The 15757-nt window shown below is 45.1% G+C and overlaps 1 protein-coding gene across 3 annotated transcripts in view; it reads left to right on the top strand.

Moving 5' to 3' along the window:
* Positions 1–15757, top strand: part of mprip (myosin phosphatase Rho interacting protein) — a 42071-nt gene that overhangs the window by 7421 nt on the left and 18893 nt on the right. For all 3 annotated transcript variants that reach the window (XM_069156223.1, XM_069156221.1, XM_069156222.1), the window contains exons 4-9: positions 6665–6816; positions 6910–6994; positions 7094–7265; positions 7832–8273; positions 13195–13321; positions 14255–14359. In XM_069156223.1, coding sequence (XP_069012324.1) covers positions 6665–6816; positions 6910–6994; positions 7094–7265; positions 7832–8273; positions 13195–13321; positions 14255–14359 — 1083 coding nt within the window. The remainder of the gene's footprint in view (positions 1–6664; positions 6817–6909; positions 6995–7093; positions 7266–7831; positions 8274–13194; positions 13322–14254; positions 14360–15757) is intronic.

Below are 15757 nucleotides of genomic sequence, written 5' to 3'. Positions count from 1 at the left end.
GGTAAGGTCACAGAGTTAGCCGTGCTGCATCAGCAGAAAGTTTCCCACAGCTTCATTGAAAGGTCAATGAAGCACATTGGGAGCGAGAGCGCCATCAGAGCGGCGTGTTCTGGAGAGAGTGCAGCAGGAGGGTCTGAGAACTGCAGAGGAAAACTGCTGGGAAGTTACCTCTGCCCACTGTAAGCCTGTGTTTGTGGTGGTAGTGTGTCACTGGGGGAATGTGACATGGGTGACCAAACCCATACCGGCCGATCAGGCTGCAGATTAGGCTGCTTGTGTGTAAACACTGGGGGCCACACACACCACACACCACCAGCACCGCCGGCCGCAAACACACACACACACACACACACACACACACACACACACACACACACACACACACTTTGTGGGAAGAAAACGCAGGTTACGCTCCCAAGTTTTCTGCCAGTCAATCAACTGGTCTTTATTATTATTATTATTATTATTATTATTATTATTTTTGTAGATGAAGGAGTCTTGGAGCAGGTGTGTCCCTGAGTGTCGGACAGCGAGGGGAAAGGAGATGCGCTGACTTTGCGATGGCCCGACCGTCCCTCTGTGTTCACGCCAGGCTTTTGAAGTCACATTCGGTGAATCTCTTTTGTGTTGCCGGTGATGACAATGGGAGGAAACTCGGCGCGTTTGCGAGAGTGCGTGTGCCGGTTTCCACTGTGTAATGTGTTTCCAGTGACACCCAGGCCGCGGCGCAGTTGTGTTTTCCTCTCATTGTAACAGTGATTCCAAAACTGTCTGCCTCATTGTCCGTCGGTCTTTTCATGTGCTCCACAAGGCAGGAAAAGTGGGTCAGGGAAATGGCCGCTTTGTGCCGCAGACCCCGCGGCTAGCAACCCTCCGAAAACCACGGAGCCAATAACGACACGTTTACGGTTTTGAGCTCATCGTTGTTTAGTCGGTGGATCGAGCCTCTAGTGGCGGGCAGATAAGACGTGTTTGAGATCTGGGTTGAGGTTGATTTTCATAAAACCCAGTCCTCTCATGGCTTTTATGTCGTGGAGAGATTTACACAAGCCACGCCCACCCACTCTTTGTCTTATTACTCGTTTGATCGCATTATCTCCAGCCCTGCGAAGCCTCTCGTAACAAGGAGCTTCATGCGGTACATGTTTATGATTTAATACTGGTCGTATTGAATCGAGATATTTCAGCAGGATTCAAGTAAAGTCTCCTTCCATGTTCTTGTTTTTTTTTGCAGATTAAGAATGAAAGAATTGTTTTGAAGGAGATTGTTGTTCACGTCTTTTAAATGTATTCAAGATGTTACAGCCAGAAGTAGTTTGAAATGTTTTTTTTCCCCCTGCGAGACTCATAAGATAGAAATCATTCATGGAATTCATCGTTTTAGTAAAGTCTGTTGAATGGAGACGTGGTGAGCTGTAGCTCTGGGACGAGGTGCTCATGTTTCAGCTGTAGTTCTGTTTTCCAACATCTTGCATAAATCAAAAAAAGGACCCAGACATTTTTATTGTGATTCTTTTCATGTTCTGTAATGGGTACACGGAGATGTGTGTTTTCACTAACAAACATACAGTATGTCCTCATCCTCAGCCGAGGCCCACAGTTAGTTCTTCTCCACGTCTTTAAAGGGCTCGTTTGGTATTTTCTTTTTTCACCACCTTGCTGATAGTTATCGGTTGACAGATGTGAAAAGGGGGGAGCACACATCTCGTCTGGCACTGTCCAAAGGCCCTCTATCGAAAGATCACGAATTAATGTTAAGGCGTGTACGTTAAATCTGCACCACAATCTGTAGAGGACTAAGATGGTTGTTTCCGCTACGTGCCACGAAGCCAGTTCCACCAGTTCCCTGCGCTCGATCCCCGTCGCCCATCGACACAACTGCAGAGTCATCTGAGACGTTGTACTGGTAGTCTGAGGTCTGATGGTGTGTTCAGACCAAAGAAGTGAATTATTCCCGCGAAGCGATTACATACAAAGTCAATACCAAGACGCCCACGCGAGTTGAACATGTTTAACTTGAGCAGCCGAACTCGTGCGAGGAATGGGAGGTAAAAGTTGATCTGAACACAACGTGAGTTCAGATCCCTGCCGGGCTCCTGTGCTGCTAACCGCCTCCTCAGTTCCACAAACTGTAGTCTGTCGGTGAGGGAGTCATTAATCCAGGAGGTTGAGGAGGCGTTTACCTGCTTATTCTGGATGCCCTGGACAAATCAAAGAAGTCGAACCTCACAGTACTGCCAGCTTTATCCAGGTGAGAGTGGGCTCGCTGAAGCGGGTAGACGATGACACTCCCAACGCCGACCTTGGCAAACTGCAATGAATCCAGACAGGTGCTCACCTCAGGTCTGAGATGAAGACGTGTTTGGCACCAGAACGAGGAGGCGGTGCTGGAACCTTCTCCCGGCTCCCGCTCAGGTTGAAGAGGTGCTGTAGGATCCTGCGCAGCTGGTCTGTGCAGGTCCTCGGGACCCCGGAGCTCAGTCTGCGCTCTCAAAACACCGCTGCAGAGTCTCGGAGGCGGTTTAACTCTGGCATTAATGTGTGTGATCGGAGCACAAGTGTTCATCTAAAAGTACCAGTATGAATCCACCCCGGACACACTGAAACTACCAAAGATCTCTTTTTGCTTGAACAGCGTATTTACTTCGCCTGGGAGAACAAATGTACAGCTCCCAGTTACCTTGTTACACAACAAATAATGACACCCGAAAGTGGCTTAATGTGCAGTTTGTGCTCGAAATGTCTGAATCCACATGTCAAACAAGGTCCTGGCAGCGATGACGTCGTCTGCTATTTTCCGACAAGAAGACAGCCCTCTATCTTAACGCTGTAGTCCCCTTAAAGCGGAGCTATTTTCACCATGAAAAGAGGGAAAGATGCTCTCCCGTCTAAAGCAGCATTCCTCCTTCAATGCCCTTATTTGGTGAACTGCAGTGTAGTCGAGCCCCAGGACCACAGAGAGCAAGAGAAAGGGAGCACTAGCCCCTAAAAACCACAGAGGAAACGTCAGATATGCCCCAGACCCAGACATTCCTCACACACGGCCCGCGAGCGGCTCCGCCGATGCGACCAATCATAATGCTGCAGATAGTTGAACAGCAGTAGTTTAGAAGGTATGAGACTCTTTACACGAGATGAAGACTGCACAGACAGTCAGGGAGCAACAGATCTTTCCAGAAGAATGGAAATCGAGCGAGACCACCCTGCAAGCTTTAAAGGTTAGAAAGGTCAATGACCATGAGAACATGCTGGAGGAGGCGAACGCTTTAATCCAGAGCCGCTTCTGTTCTGCCTCATGTTTTGGAGAATGAAAGGCGGCGCTGTCACTCACGCTGCAGTCCAAATAACTGTCTCCGTTATGGACCCGCTGTTGTTTTTGCATTAAAGCTGGCACGGCGTGGACAGCTCCATCCTGTCTGTTAAAGAGTTAGATGGAGGGGACTGTGTGGAGGAACATGCACCATATAAAACAGCAGTCTCCTCCAGAGCCCGCTGTGGCCGACTTGCCTTTGGCTCGGCCTGTAAAAGCCTCTTGAAGGATTTATCATTTATGGAGTGGGTGTACTCCACTTAATTCTGAAGTGGGCCCAGTTATTTTTTTCATGCCGTTTTTACAGTTTTTTGGAAAGTTTACTGTTGGGCCTGGGCTGCAATAAAAAATAAAGACTTAAGTATGGGACAATTACCTTATAGACACATCCCTTTTTTTTTTTTTTTTGTATAAAGCATTTTAATTGTCAGTCTCGTGTCATGTCAGCCAGACATCTCGAGAGAAATCTGTGAGAAAGTCATTGCTTTTAATAATACTCCACGGCAAAGCTAAAATTAGTTAGCCCCATGGAAGGCAAACACAATTGAAGGATATGGAATTAGCCCAATTGTGTAGAAATCAAACCCAGGACAATTCCTTTGCCTTTGAATGGTAGCCTTGGCAGATACATCTCCTTTGTTTTCTTGCCAATAACAAGAGGGCAGTTTCTAAGCAACCAGTTACTTTCCTACTGTCTGCAGCAGGATCAGCTGGACTTGAGTAATCCAGGCTCCACCCAACAGCAACAAACAGCACAGAAAGGCCACCTTCAAGCACCGGGAGCATCACCCCCATCGCTGCTTGATCCTGCACGCTTAGTCGTTGGATCAAACCCAACTCTACTTATTAGAGCAAATCCAGTGTTAATATGTTTTCAATCTTAAAAGTCCCTTTGATGCAGACAATAAAAAAAAAGAAATGTTGCCGTTGAAGTCTTTTTTCAGGATATTGAATTGAAGGATGGGACAGCAGGAAACGTGTTTCAATGTTAGAGTCCCTTTTCACGGGGCCACAACAGTTTCAGGAACTGTGGACAACATTTCTGTTGTTTCTGGTTGATACTCAGGATGGAGTTCATTGTGATAAACTGTGCCGGCAGTTTAATCACAAAACCTGCGGACGCTAGAACGTGTGTACAGCTTCATTCACAAAATAAGCAAACTGGATTCCACTAGTATTAACAACAGGATGAAGAATGGATATTTTAGATTGACATAAAAAACTAAGTCAAATTGATATCTGCTTCGCAAACATTCTATAAATAAAACGCACGAGTAAAGTGAAAACCACCCCATTTCACAATATGGAAAAGCAGATTAATTTTCTACCAACTAATTTATTGATTGATACGTCGCTGCAGCTTCTTTACAAATGGAGGTGGAGATGCAAAAGGATCACAGAGGCAGTGATGTTGTGTTCAGTTGCCTCGTGGCTCCATCGTTCCTGAAACTGTTTAGTCAGAAAGGGCTGCTGGAGGTCATATATCACGAGAGTCTATAATCTATATCGTCTTAGGTTTCCTCTGTTCTTCGTAATGTCCTCCGTGGATGTTTCTTTTCTCGTCTTAATAAATATCATGAATAATATTCGTGTGGCCTGAGTTTCCGCCCTCTGTGGCGTTTCACATAGTTGTCAGTCAGCAACCGCGACTTCTTCTCACACTTGATCGTTTTCTCTCTAACGGAGGAAATTCTTCCGCAGCGTCTGAGTTCTGAAGTACGACGCCGTGTAATTGCCATATTTGGCAGCCCCCGGGGGTTTACAGGCAGATCTTAATAAAGCTGGATCTGTGTTCAGTGGCCTTAAAAGGAGCTGGAAAGAGACCCAGCACCTGTTTTACATCTGTAGCAGGCCTAACCCGGCAAAGCCTGATAACAGAGCGGCAGGATTCAGAGCAGACACAGAGGAAGTTCAGGGGATTTCTTCACTCTGATGTTAACGAGACAACACAGGTTCAAATGATGATCCAGTCTCGCAGAGCACGCCTACAAAACACAAGGAAGTGACATCAGAGCTTTATCTGTGGCTCGTTGAATATATTTTCATGTTTTACTGTGGAGATGCAGCCCGTCGTTCTTCACCGATCATCCACACAAAGCAGCTTTAATCTGGCGGGACGTCCCGTTCAGTGTTTCCCACAGGTTGAGACTTTGGGTTAGTTAGTTAGACTCATGCCTTTTAGAGGGGGAGAGTGTTCCCCAGCTAATTTTCTGTTATGGATGTGCCCCCCAAACGCCTCACATGCTGATTATCAGTAGACACTGTAATTTACGATATTCCCTAAAGGCCTCACCTGGCTGCGCACAGAGAAGCTGCTTGTCCCCACTCAGTTACTGCAGCGCATGAAAAGAGGGAAATAAGGTGTTCCAATATCAGATTTACATAAGTTAAAACTCGTACCGTCGGGACCTCCCACTTCCTCCGCGTTAGAAACACGTTAGGTCTAAACTTAATATTTAGCTTCATGGCTTTTACGTTGATAATGGATACAGGAAGTCGCAGCCTTTGGCCGACCAGTGATGTAACGTTGGCCAGTGACTCACTCGGTGACAGACATTCACGTTAATAGAGCCAGAAATATTTATGTCATTTTATTGAATTTATGTGCCCTGATATGTGTTTTATTTCAAAGGTTTTTCTTAGTTCTACTGTCATTGATGGTTGCACTACTTTTTCCTCCTCGTCGGCTTCTCCACACACAGACACGTGTGCGCGCGCGCGCACACACACACACATACACACACACGCACACACACACACACACACACACACACACAGAGAGAGAGAGGCTGTAACGAAAAGATAACACTTCTCTAATTGACAACAACTGCAGTCATTATGTTACTATAAGTGCAATAAAAGTGTAACAGATTAGGCTGATTTATCTACGGACAGACGTCAGACAGACTTGAGCGGCTGTTAATATACCTGTCTGGCCCCCGTTTGGGAAACATTGGTGTCATCTTATTTCACTCGCTACAGGATTTGCCTGGTTACCACGGTGAGCGGTGAAAACAGCGGAGGGTCTGTACAGTTACTGAGATCTGCCTCTGAGAACGAGCAGTTGGAGGAGCCTGGCTGTGAAACGCTGTTTTCCCTCAGATCTTTTCTGTTTCAGATGTGAACTGTTTGGAATGTGATACCAATGATATCAGTGTTTAGTCGGGCAGTCACGCATCGGACGTGGAAACAAACCGGTGACTCAAGTACATTTTTTCCACATTTGTCCATTCTTGTTTCTTCTTTTTTTTGTTGCCTTTTATTGTTTCACGTTTGGTTTTGGAAATAGTCATAATAATCATACGATCATATGGGCAAGTGTTCAGGCTAATTTGTCATGTTGTGTTTTTCTAGCCGAGCACGCTGCCTCAGGGCACCGTGAACATGAACCTCTGCACGGACGTCATCGACGCAGAGCCCAAGACGGGCCAGAAGAACTCCCTGTGCATCATCACCCCCGACCAGGAGTACTTCATCAGAGGAGAGAATAAAGAGATCATCAATGGGTAACTTCTCCTCCTACGTCTGTTGATGGGTCGGTAAAGGGTCACGGCGTTAACGCACAAAGGTTAGAAACATTCTTCTTTGTTTATCTGCAGGTGGAGCGAACAGCTGGTTATATACCCCCGAACCAACAAACAGAACCAGAAGAAGAAACGCAAAGTGGAGCCCGCGACCTCTCAGGTGATCCTCCTCACACTGGACACAAAGGGTCAGAGCTCAGCTTCATGTTCCACTTCATTTATTTCGTTGTTTTTGACTTCTTCATGTGTTCTCGTTCAGGAGCCGGGCCCCGCCAAGGTAGCAGTGACCGGCTCCGGGATCCCCGAAGCAGACAAGGTTCCAGACTCGAGCTCCATCATCTGGCAGGAGGAGCTGAACCAGAGGGAGGCCGAGGGAGCGGCTGTCTGGGCTGCTGCTGAGCTGCCTCCAGGATCACCGCTGCCCCCCGCAGGTGAGGAGGAACGACGCGTCGATCAAGGAAATTAAACGAGGCTCAAGAATGGATCTAAACAGGCGAAACAAATAGACACAAATCACATGTTGCAGTGCGTCTGGATTGTAGGGTGGCAGCTGATGATTACTTTCTCCTCGATTCGTTTGCTAGTTGTTTTTTGATTAATGGATTAATAATTTTCCCATAAAAATCAGAAAATGAGACTTTTGTGTCTGCCAAAAAGTCCAAAATATATTTAATTTACTGTAATGTGCGACTAGACAAAGACACATATTCACGAATCAGAGTTTCTAAAACCATCAAAAGTTTGGCATTTTTGCTTAAAAAGTGTCTAAAGAGGGTTTTTCCTTTCTTTGGTCGCTCATAGGGGAATTGGTGGATTTCTTTCTATAATAATTTCAGATCTGACCTTTGTTGTTATAAATAAAACTGAATTGTAAGAAAACTTTTAGTGAACCTTTCTGTCAAACGAATCAACAATTTGGCACAAAAAAGTAATTGTACTAAAACTTTATTGTAACAACATGCCTCACGGTCTTCTGTTGGTCCTCTGTTGTCTCCAGGCGACTGTGCGTCTGTGGGCCAGGGGTCCGATGCGGGCTCGGTGAATGGTGACGAGGTGGACCGGGGCAGCCTGGCGCTGCACGGCTCGGTGCCGCAGCCCCCCAGCGACCTGCTCTCCCCGACGGGCTCCTGCTCCAGCCTGGGAGGGGTCCCGCGCTGCCTCTCCCCGGCCCCCAGCGACCCCTTCCCTTCCGGCAGCTCCCTGCTCTCCAACGGCTCCCACATCAGCGGCTCGGTCAGCTCCCTGGACTCGGACGCCAGCGGCAGCACGGTGACCAGCACCGACAGCCACCCGGCCACCCAGAGGGGCGGCCATTCCTACAGCCACCACGACACGCCGCGGTCCCGACGGATGGAGGCGGAGGCCCGGAAGGCCGAGAAGAGGAGCCGGTTCAGGAGCCCGGACAGACAGAGAGAGGTCGTCCTTAGCCCCGAGAGGAGGTCAGTCACGCTTTCTTCTGTGCACATCCAGAACTGGTCCTTGAATGGCCACTTTTTCAATCTTAGCTTCACTTTCTTTACCTCAGTTGTTTCCAGCGTTTTGGCTTTTTGGAAGAAACTGTTGGAGACATGCTGCATTTGGTGATCATCATTTTTTTCAATCTCCCAGTAGACGGAGAGTCTTAGTGTGAAATGTGGAGAAGATTTCTTTATTTTAAGAATGGGGCGAGGTATGTTAACACTTTAACATGCATCAGGATTATAAATTCAATACTTCAGCCAGCCAGGAGCCAGTTTAGGGAGGTGAGAGTGCTGAGTAACGTTGTTAGTATAACACATTCATATAAAAGAGGGGGCATTTTATTGTTTTCTTCCAAAAACATGAAACAGTATAAACATGAAATATTTGACATAATATTTATTTTACCTTGGATCCATTTTTTCAGAGCAGCCTTGTGTCTGTAAAACACTGTAGTTTCATTTTGTTGTTTCATGTATTCATGTTTGACAGAAAAATTGAACATTTCATTTTGCAGGAATTTTCTCCAGCAATTAAATTTGCACACAACAGTTCATAAAACATTTTTTTTGTAAAAGAAAAAAGAAAATCAAACTTCCAAGCTAGGGATGTAATCTGTAATATTTTAGTCAACTTTAATAATGTTATTCCAAACACGAGGGACGTGTGGTGGAACTGTCACGATACAGTATGTATTGTAGATTTGTCGCCGTACCTGACGGCACCACTTGTTGCTCTCGGAGCCTCTTTGCTGTTTCATGAGATGGAGGTAAGCTGTGATGCATTGTGTGAAATTCGTCGTCATCTCCAAGGCTCATGTTAATGTTAAACTAGTGTGTTAAACATAAGCAGGTCTGAGTTAACACAATCGTCGCGTTGCAGCAAATAGGAGTGGGAGCTCTGCAGCATTAAATTAAGTTGATGTTTTTGTTTTTTTTTGCTTTCACGCTTAATTTCTTAATTCAAGCCAACACAAAGTTCTTTCTTTTCCTCAAATTCCTGATGCAGTCCACTGTATTTCATTTATTTGCAACGATTAATCAACTGTCAGTTTTGGAAATTGATTCAAATTTGCATCCCGACTCCAAGATCAGGCTGAGTTGACGACACCGAGCCGTACTGTGAATACGAGAGCGAGCCCACTTTAACTCGTCCAAGTTGTCTTTTTTCTTTTTTTTTTTTTTTTTGCTAAGAGAGGCTTGAATGAAAGAACGACAGCATGAGCGTGATTCACTGAGTGTGAAAACACCTCGCTGACATGCAGATTTGAATCAGCCTCTGATTTAACCTGATCAACCAGGTTAGTGGGCTGCTTTCCTGGGAACGCAGCTCCGTCCTACAGACACTGTGTGGTCTGAAAATACTTGAGCCTCTGGCTTATCCTTTTAAAGGCATGTATGTATACACACACACACACACACACACACACACACACACACACACACACACAAGAGAGTTCCCACATACTTCCCCATAAACACATTACTTTACTGTCCACTTGAGTCGATTACGAATTAAGTCAGCACACATCTCCTCCTGCACAGCCGTGCCCATACAGCATCCAGGGAGGCAGCCTCGGACTCCGGTACTTCAGCCCCTATCTGACATTTACCTTGTTACGTAATTCAGACGGCAAGTTAATGTGTCGGCCTCATCATGTCTGAGTAAGCTTTCTTTAATGTTAAATTCACAACAACAGCCAATTTTACATATTTAGAGATTACTTGCAGTGTGGAGCTAAAAAGAGGCACCCTGGTTTCTCAACATGAGCCACAATGTCCCCGGTTTGTGTCTGGCCAGGGTCCTCTGTTGCATCTTTCTTTTTCTGTTATTCTTGTCATCAAAGACATAAAATACCCCACATTTTAATGACTAAAAAACATTTATTTTTGCATATCAGTCATGCCCAGTTGCACAGGGGAAATTCTCAACAGTCAACAAAAAGATTGACATAATATGTCCAACATGTGAGTGAAGAGAAATTCAATTAATAGTCCTAATAACTGAATTCAGCCTTTGTTTACATTGATTATTAAAAATGGGTCCTAGAATTAGCTTTAAACATGATAAAAATGTATTATCATCTGTGAGAAGGAGGGTAGCGTTGAACAAATTCAAGAAATACATTGAAACTCCAATGCCGGGTGCAGGGGAAGAAGACCGCTTGGTTTCAGGGTGTCTGTGGGAGTGTCACTTATTTCCACACGAGAAAGTTGCGAACTTTTCTCTGGGGGAAAAAAAATAAATAAAAACTTTTAAGAGATAACAAGATCAGAAAGTCAAAAAGATGGATGAAGCCAGCATTCCTCAAAAGACAAATCCTCTAAATACGGTTTCCATCTCGGGACAAACTTTCGTTTTTACTGCGACCGCTGAAGCTTAAACACACTGGAAGACGGGTTGATGATGGCGGATAAAATAAAGTGATGAATACAAGACTGCAGCACTTTGTGAGTGAGCACATCTGTACCGGTGGCCCCTTATCATCTTTATGTCCTGACAGTTTCACATCAGCCTGTCTGGGACATAACTTCAGACAAAAAGAAAAGCCTGGAGTGGGTGTTTGGCCTCGTCCTCCTCCCCTCTCCTTCTTTCCCTTTTAAGGGCAGTAGTTTTAGCTGAAGAGTGTCCAAATAAGGGCAACATTTAGGCAAACGAGTAATATAATATTTCCCTCTGCCTGTCGCCCTCTTCCTCTCAGTAATGCAGATTCGTCTGTCACTGAACAAAAGGCCTGTGTGGGAATGTGTCAGAGCGGCTGGTGTACCGTGTCACAGATTGAGGAAGGTTTGCAGATGGACGTGAGTGAGCGTGGGCTGTTCTTGGATCTGTGCTGCAGCGCTCATTGTCCCCTCGAGATGAGGACTGAGAAGCAGTTTCTCATAAAGCATCGTGATCTGTTGTAGATGATGTAGCTGTTCGCCTCACTGCGGGCCGATTGCAACTCTTACTGCAGCCCTCTAAACTTCCATTTTAACGTTGACGGTTTACGTATTTCACTGTTTTCAGCAGATGAAGTCATTTAAAGAAACATGCTCAACTTCTCAAAACGTTACGAAGTGCTTCACATCATAGTTCCAGGATTAAAACAGCTCAGGGCTGAGGGGAGGAAAACCAAGGCAGAAATAATACCAAAAATATAAGATAACAGTAACAATTATAAGTAACAGAGTAACACTTGTTGCCACAAAAATAGCACAACTTTTACCACTTTTGCTCCAAAAAATGTTTTAAGAAGTGATTTAAAAGATGTCACCGATCACGCAAACATAACGTGACGGTCCTCGTAGAACAAGCTTTGATTACCCTTCAGTGTCCCACCCAAAATTTTGGCCTGTAATGAGGTTGATGCTAAACCATATTTCTACAGTAGCGTTAATAAAATCTTTATTTTGAATAAAAGGTGGTGATCTGATGGTAGCAGCAGTAACGATAGTTGTGTTTTCTAAAGTTGCACTGCTTCGTTTAAGCAAATGACAACAAAGCTTTCTTTTATTCTGACAAAATATCAATTATTTCCATCCAGCCCAGGAAGTAAAACTAAACACTCGTATCGCTACTAGAAGGGCGTTGGGCTCAGGAACCTTACCTGCTTTTCAACCACAGTATCACAAACTAAATATGGTTCCTCTCCAATATTTCCAGGTGACAAACACTCACCTGTTGATCTTCTTCGCCGTGGATTCCACCCGGCAGGGATCCGTTATGTCGAGTGTGCAGCACCATTTTGTTCAGTCCCACCTCGCGCGCAGCGTTTCCCGAGCAACGCGTTTTTTCTGTCCAATTTGATTCACTTCCAGATTGGGTATTTTTCCTTGATTTTTTTTTTTTTGTTGTTGTTTTTTTGTTCTGGCTTAAAGACACGACGCAGACGACTCCGGTGGAATCCAGCCTTCAGGCCACATGCACGCTGGAGATTACAGTCTCTTTATCAACCGCTGCGTGTTTCATTCTTGGCCATCCATTCAATCTGTTCACAGTAAATATAAATAACACAATGACTGCATAGTTGTTCCTGGATGTGGGTAAATTTTCCCTCAAATTCTTCCATGGTCTTTAAATCTGGGTCAGAACAGGAAAAGGGAACATTCAGGTCCTCAGTTTAAATCTCTAAACTATTTGGTAAACAAAGGGTCTTAAGGTGTTTTGTTCGCTCTGCTCTGACGTCAGATGAGCTCTTCACACTCTGACTGGTGAACTTTGCTGATATCAAAAAGTAAACCAGGGTTGAATTTGTCTCTTAAGCTCTCCGTTCTCATCCTTGACACACTTCATTCTGTCACTTCATGTGAACACCAGACTGTAGGATTGTCTGTGTCTGTTCAGAATAACATGGAAGGACTATTGATCTTATTCTGCTGCTTGTTGTTGTTGTTGTTGGTTCCATTTCTGATTTCTCTCGTAACTCCTGATTGCGTTTGTCATCTGTACACACTCCACGAATAATTCATAATAAAAGCTGGAAACACGAGCACGTTAGTGAGGAGGTCGTCTGATCTGAAACAACCATCCATAGATGGAGGAACACCGATCACCATGGAAACCTAAACAGCGTTATGAGCTTGACGTTTTTATTGGGAGGATTTTTAAGAGCACTGATGCTTCACTTATCAGTGCAATGACGCTCATAGTGGCGTTACTAACTTGGTCGTTAACATTATTTGCAGTCACTAAACCTGCTTTGTCAGAAACTGATTTTTGAGTAAGTCATTTTTTGAAATATGTCACAGAGTATATCCTCTTACACAAACAATTTTTCATCGAAAAACTGGGCCGTGTGTGTCGCAGTCAAACTGTGCATTATGCTGTTTAATGTAACTGTGTGTGTGTGTGTGTGTGTGTGTGTGTGTGTGTGTGTGTGTGTGTGTGTGTGTGTGTGTGTGTGTGTGTGTTCTTTTCCAGTCGCTCCGGTGTTATTGAGAAGTTGGAGGCCTTGGAGCTGGAGAATCCAGAGAAAATGGAGGTGGAGGAGTCGGGGAGGAGCGGTGCCAGACAAGGCCGGAGCGAGCACAGACGCTTCCATAGAGAGGTAACACTGCCTTGTGTGTGTGTGTGTGTGTGTGTGTGTGTGTGTGTGTGTGTGTGTGTGTGTGTGTGTGTGTGCGTGCGCGTACGTGTGCGTGTGTACATCCAGTCCAACAGTGGCAACATTGTGCTGCAAGTTTACAATAGAAGCGGTGAGACTTTTAAACGGGGATTTTAAATATCACATGGCAGAAAACAGGAGTGAGCTCAGCAGAGGAGCAGCCAGCGCCAGTTCTGAGTTTTTATTCCTCTGTTGGAAGTACAGCCCCTCCACCCAACCCCACCCCCACCCCTCCTCCCTTTCCTTCGCCCTCTTCCCTCCATCCTCTCCCTCTCTCTGTCCCGTCTTTGTTTTGGTTGTGGGTCGGAGGTCAGCAGTGTGTGCTGTATTCATTTCCAGTTTCCATTCTGCGGTGGGATTCCCCTGATGATTACGCTTCCCTTTCCCACCCTGTGTTCAGTTAGAGCGGCTCAGACCCGACGCTGTGACACTCAGTCAGACAGTTTGAGCTTTGTCAGTCATACACGGATGAAGATATCACACGCATTCTCCAATGAAGCGGGCTCGCAGGATCCCGCTGTTCTTCTTACGGTTACTTTGAGAACAATAGACACAGATTTTGGAGCTGCTACGTTTAGCCTCACGCTGTGTTCACCCTCTTTGATTCAGTGCACGTAACATGTGGGTTTGACAAAGAAGCAACGATCGTCATGGCGACTTCCCACAGCCCATTAACACCCACCCAAAACAGAGCCCATTAGAAAAGAAAGGATCTGTATTTTTTTTTCCAAATGTTTGAGTGTTGATAAACCATATAAAAACATTTGGCTGACTATTAATAACATATTTCTAGTTCGTATGTGTGAGATGAGATTTTATTTACCTCGTGTGTAAAAACAAAGTGGGAAAGCTGAAGTGTGTTTATGTGTTGTTCAGGAGCAGAGACATGACGTCGGTCAGGGTCTGGACTTTGCCTCCACCCTGCCCCCTCTGAGGAGAGCCAAGTCCCTGGACCGAAGGACCACAGAGTCGGTCATGACGGTGAGTGTCTGCTCTGCTCAGTAAATATCCCGGAAAGGAAATGACCTCTCGGTGTGATCACATTTTGTTTTCTTACTTATTTGGTTAATCGGAAGGACTCCGGGAAGCAGCATAGTTAATAAGAGATCGACCACTGCTCCAGATGTTTAGGTTTATGGCTGTAGTTGGGCTGTCATAGCCTACATTGCATCATCACTAATTTATTGTTTATTTTATTTGCAAATGACCGTGCAGCATGTTAAATACGAGGCTTGTCCCTCGCCTGGTCACAATTAAAACATTCCCACAGTGACGGAGAACCACGAAACAGAAACCAGACAACCAGGAGACGACATCGCACACACATGAATTAATAACGTATCTATCTACCGACCTATCTACAGAACAGGAGTGCGTTATGTAATGATGAATTCATCTGGTGGGGTCAGGAGGTCAGGAGGTCAGGAGGTCATCTGGCAGGATGTTCCACTGAACACGTCTGCCCCGATGTGACTAAAGGCCACATCACCGTCTCTAATAAAAGACGGTCTGAAGGACTTCATTGAGTTCTGTGAACAAAAAGAGTCCCATAATGGGACGAGGAAGCCAAAATCTCACGATTGGTTATTGATTGCTAATTATATTTCTTAGGGCTTATAGGCAATTATATCTATTATCAAAACAAGCTGACGAACACACAGCCGACACAAGATAACTTCCTCATACAACTATTAAAGGCCCTCCAGTGGAAATAATGCTTTTTACCCATCTTAACATGTTTTCAAACGGCCGGGGTTTCATACCTGTGGCGCCAACCCCGTCAGCGTGAAGGGTGGGGCTTCCCATATCATCGAGATGGGCTTTAGATGGGCTGGTGGAGATGGAGGTGGGGAGTTCTTTGCATATTCATAGACCTGTGCTTACTGATTGAAGCAAAGGTGTTGAGTTACATCTAAACTATTTTAAGGGAGTTTTTTTTCTTGTATAAAAACTTCTGATGATGTAATTTGGATTTACAGCGATGCATTTTTAAAGGTTTAATCAACTTAAAGGGAACCGCGTTGGCAAACATCTGCGTGAGACCTGTAGAGCAGACACGGAGTCCAGTTTTGAGGCGCCGAATTTAAGTTCAATTCCCCACTTAAATTCTCAACTCCTGAGATAAAATATCTGACTCTTGAGCTCGTTCAACGGCCGTCTGTTTTTACCAGCCTCTCGTCTGTTTGTGGTTTGCTGCAGCACACGTAGCGTACAGCTAACAACAACTGGCTGTTACTGGAAAAGGGCTAAAAGAGGCTTTAAAGCTCCGTAAACTGCAGTGTTGGATGATCACTCGCTCAGGGGTGCAGGTTATGTAACTTATTTCTGCAACACATGTGGGTAAAGTTTATTATTGACATTTGAAACCAACATTACAAA

Source organism: Embiotoca jacksoni, unplaced genomic scaffold, assembly GCF_022577435.1.
Source record: "Embiotoca jacksoni isolate LCO1_2020_lvr unplaced genomic scaffold, fEmbJac1.0.p SCAF_20, whole genome shotgun sequence".
NCBI classification, from domain to species: Eukaryota; Metazoa; Chordata; class Actinopteri; family Embiotocidae; genus Embiotoca; species Embiotoca jacksoni.
Note: the sequence above shows the minus strand (reverse complement) of the source record. Positions and strands in the feature narration are given on the sequence as shown.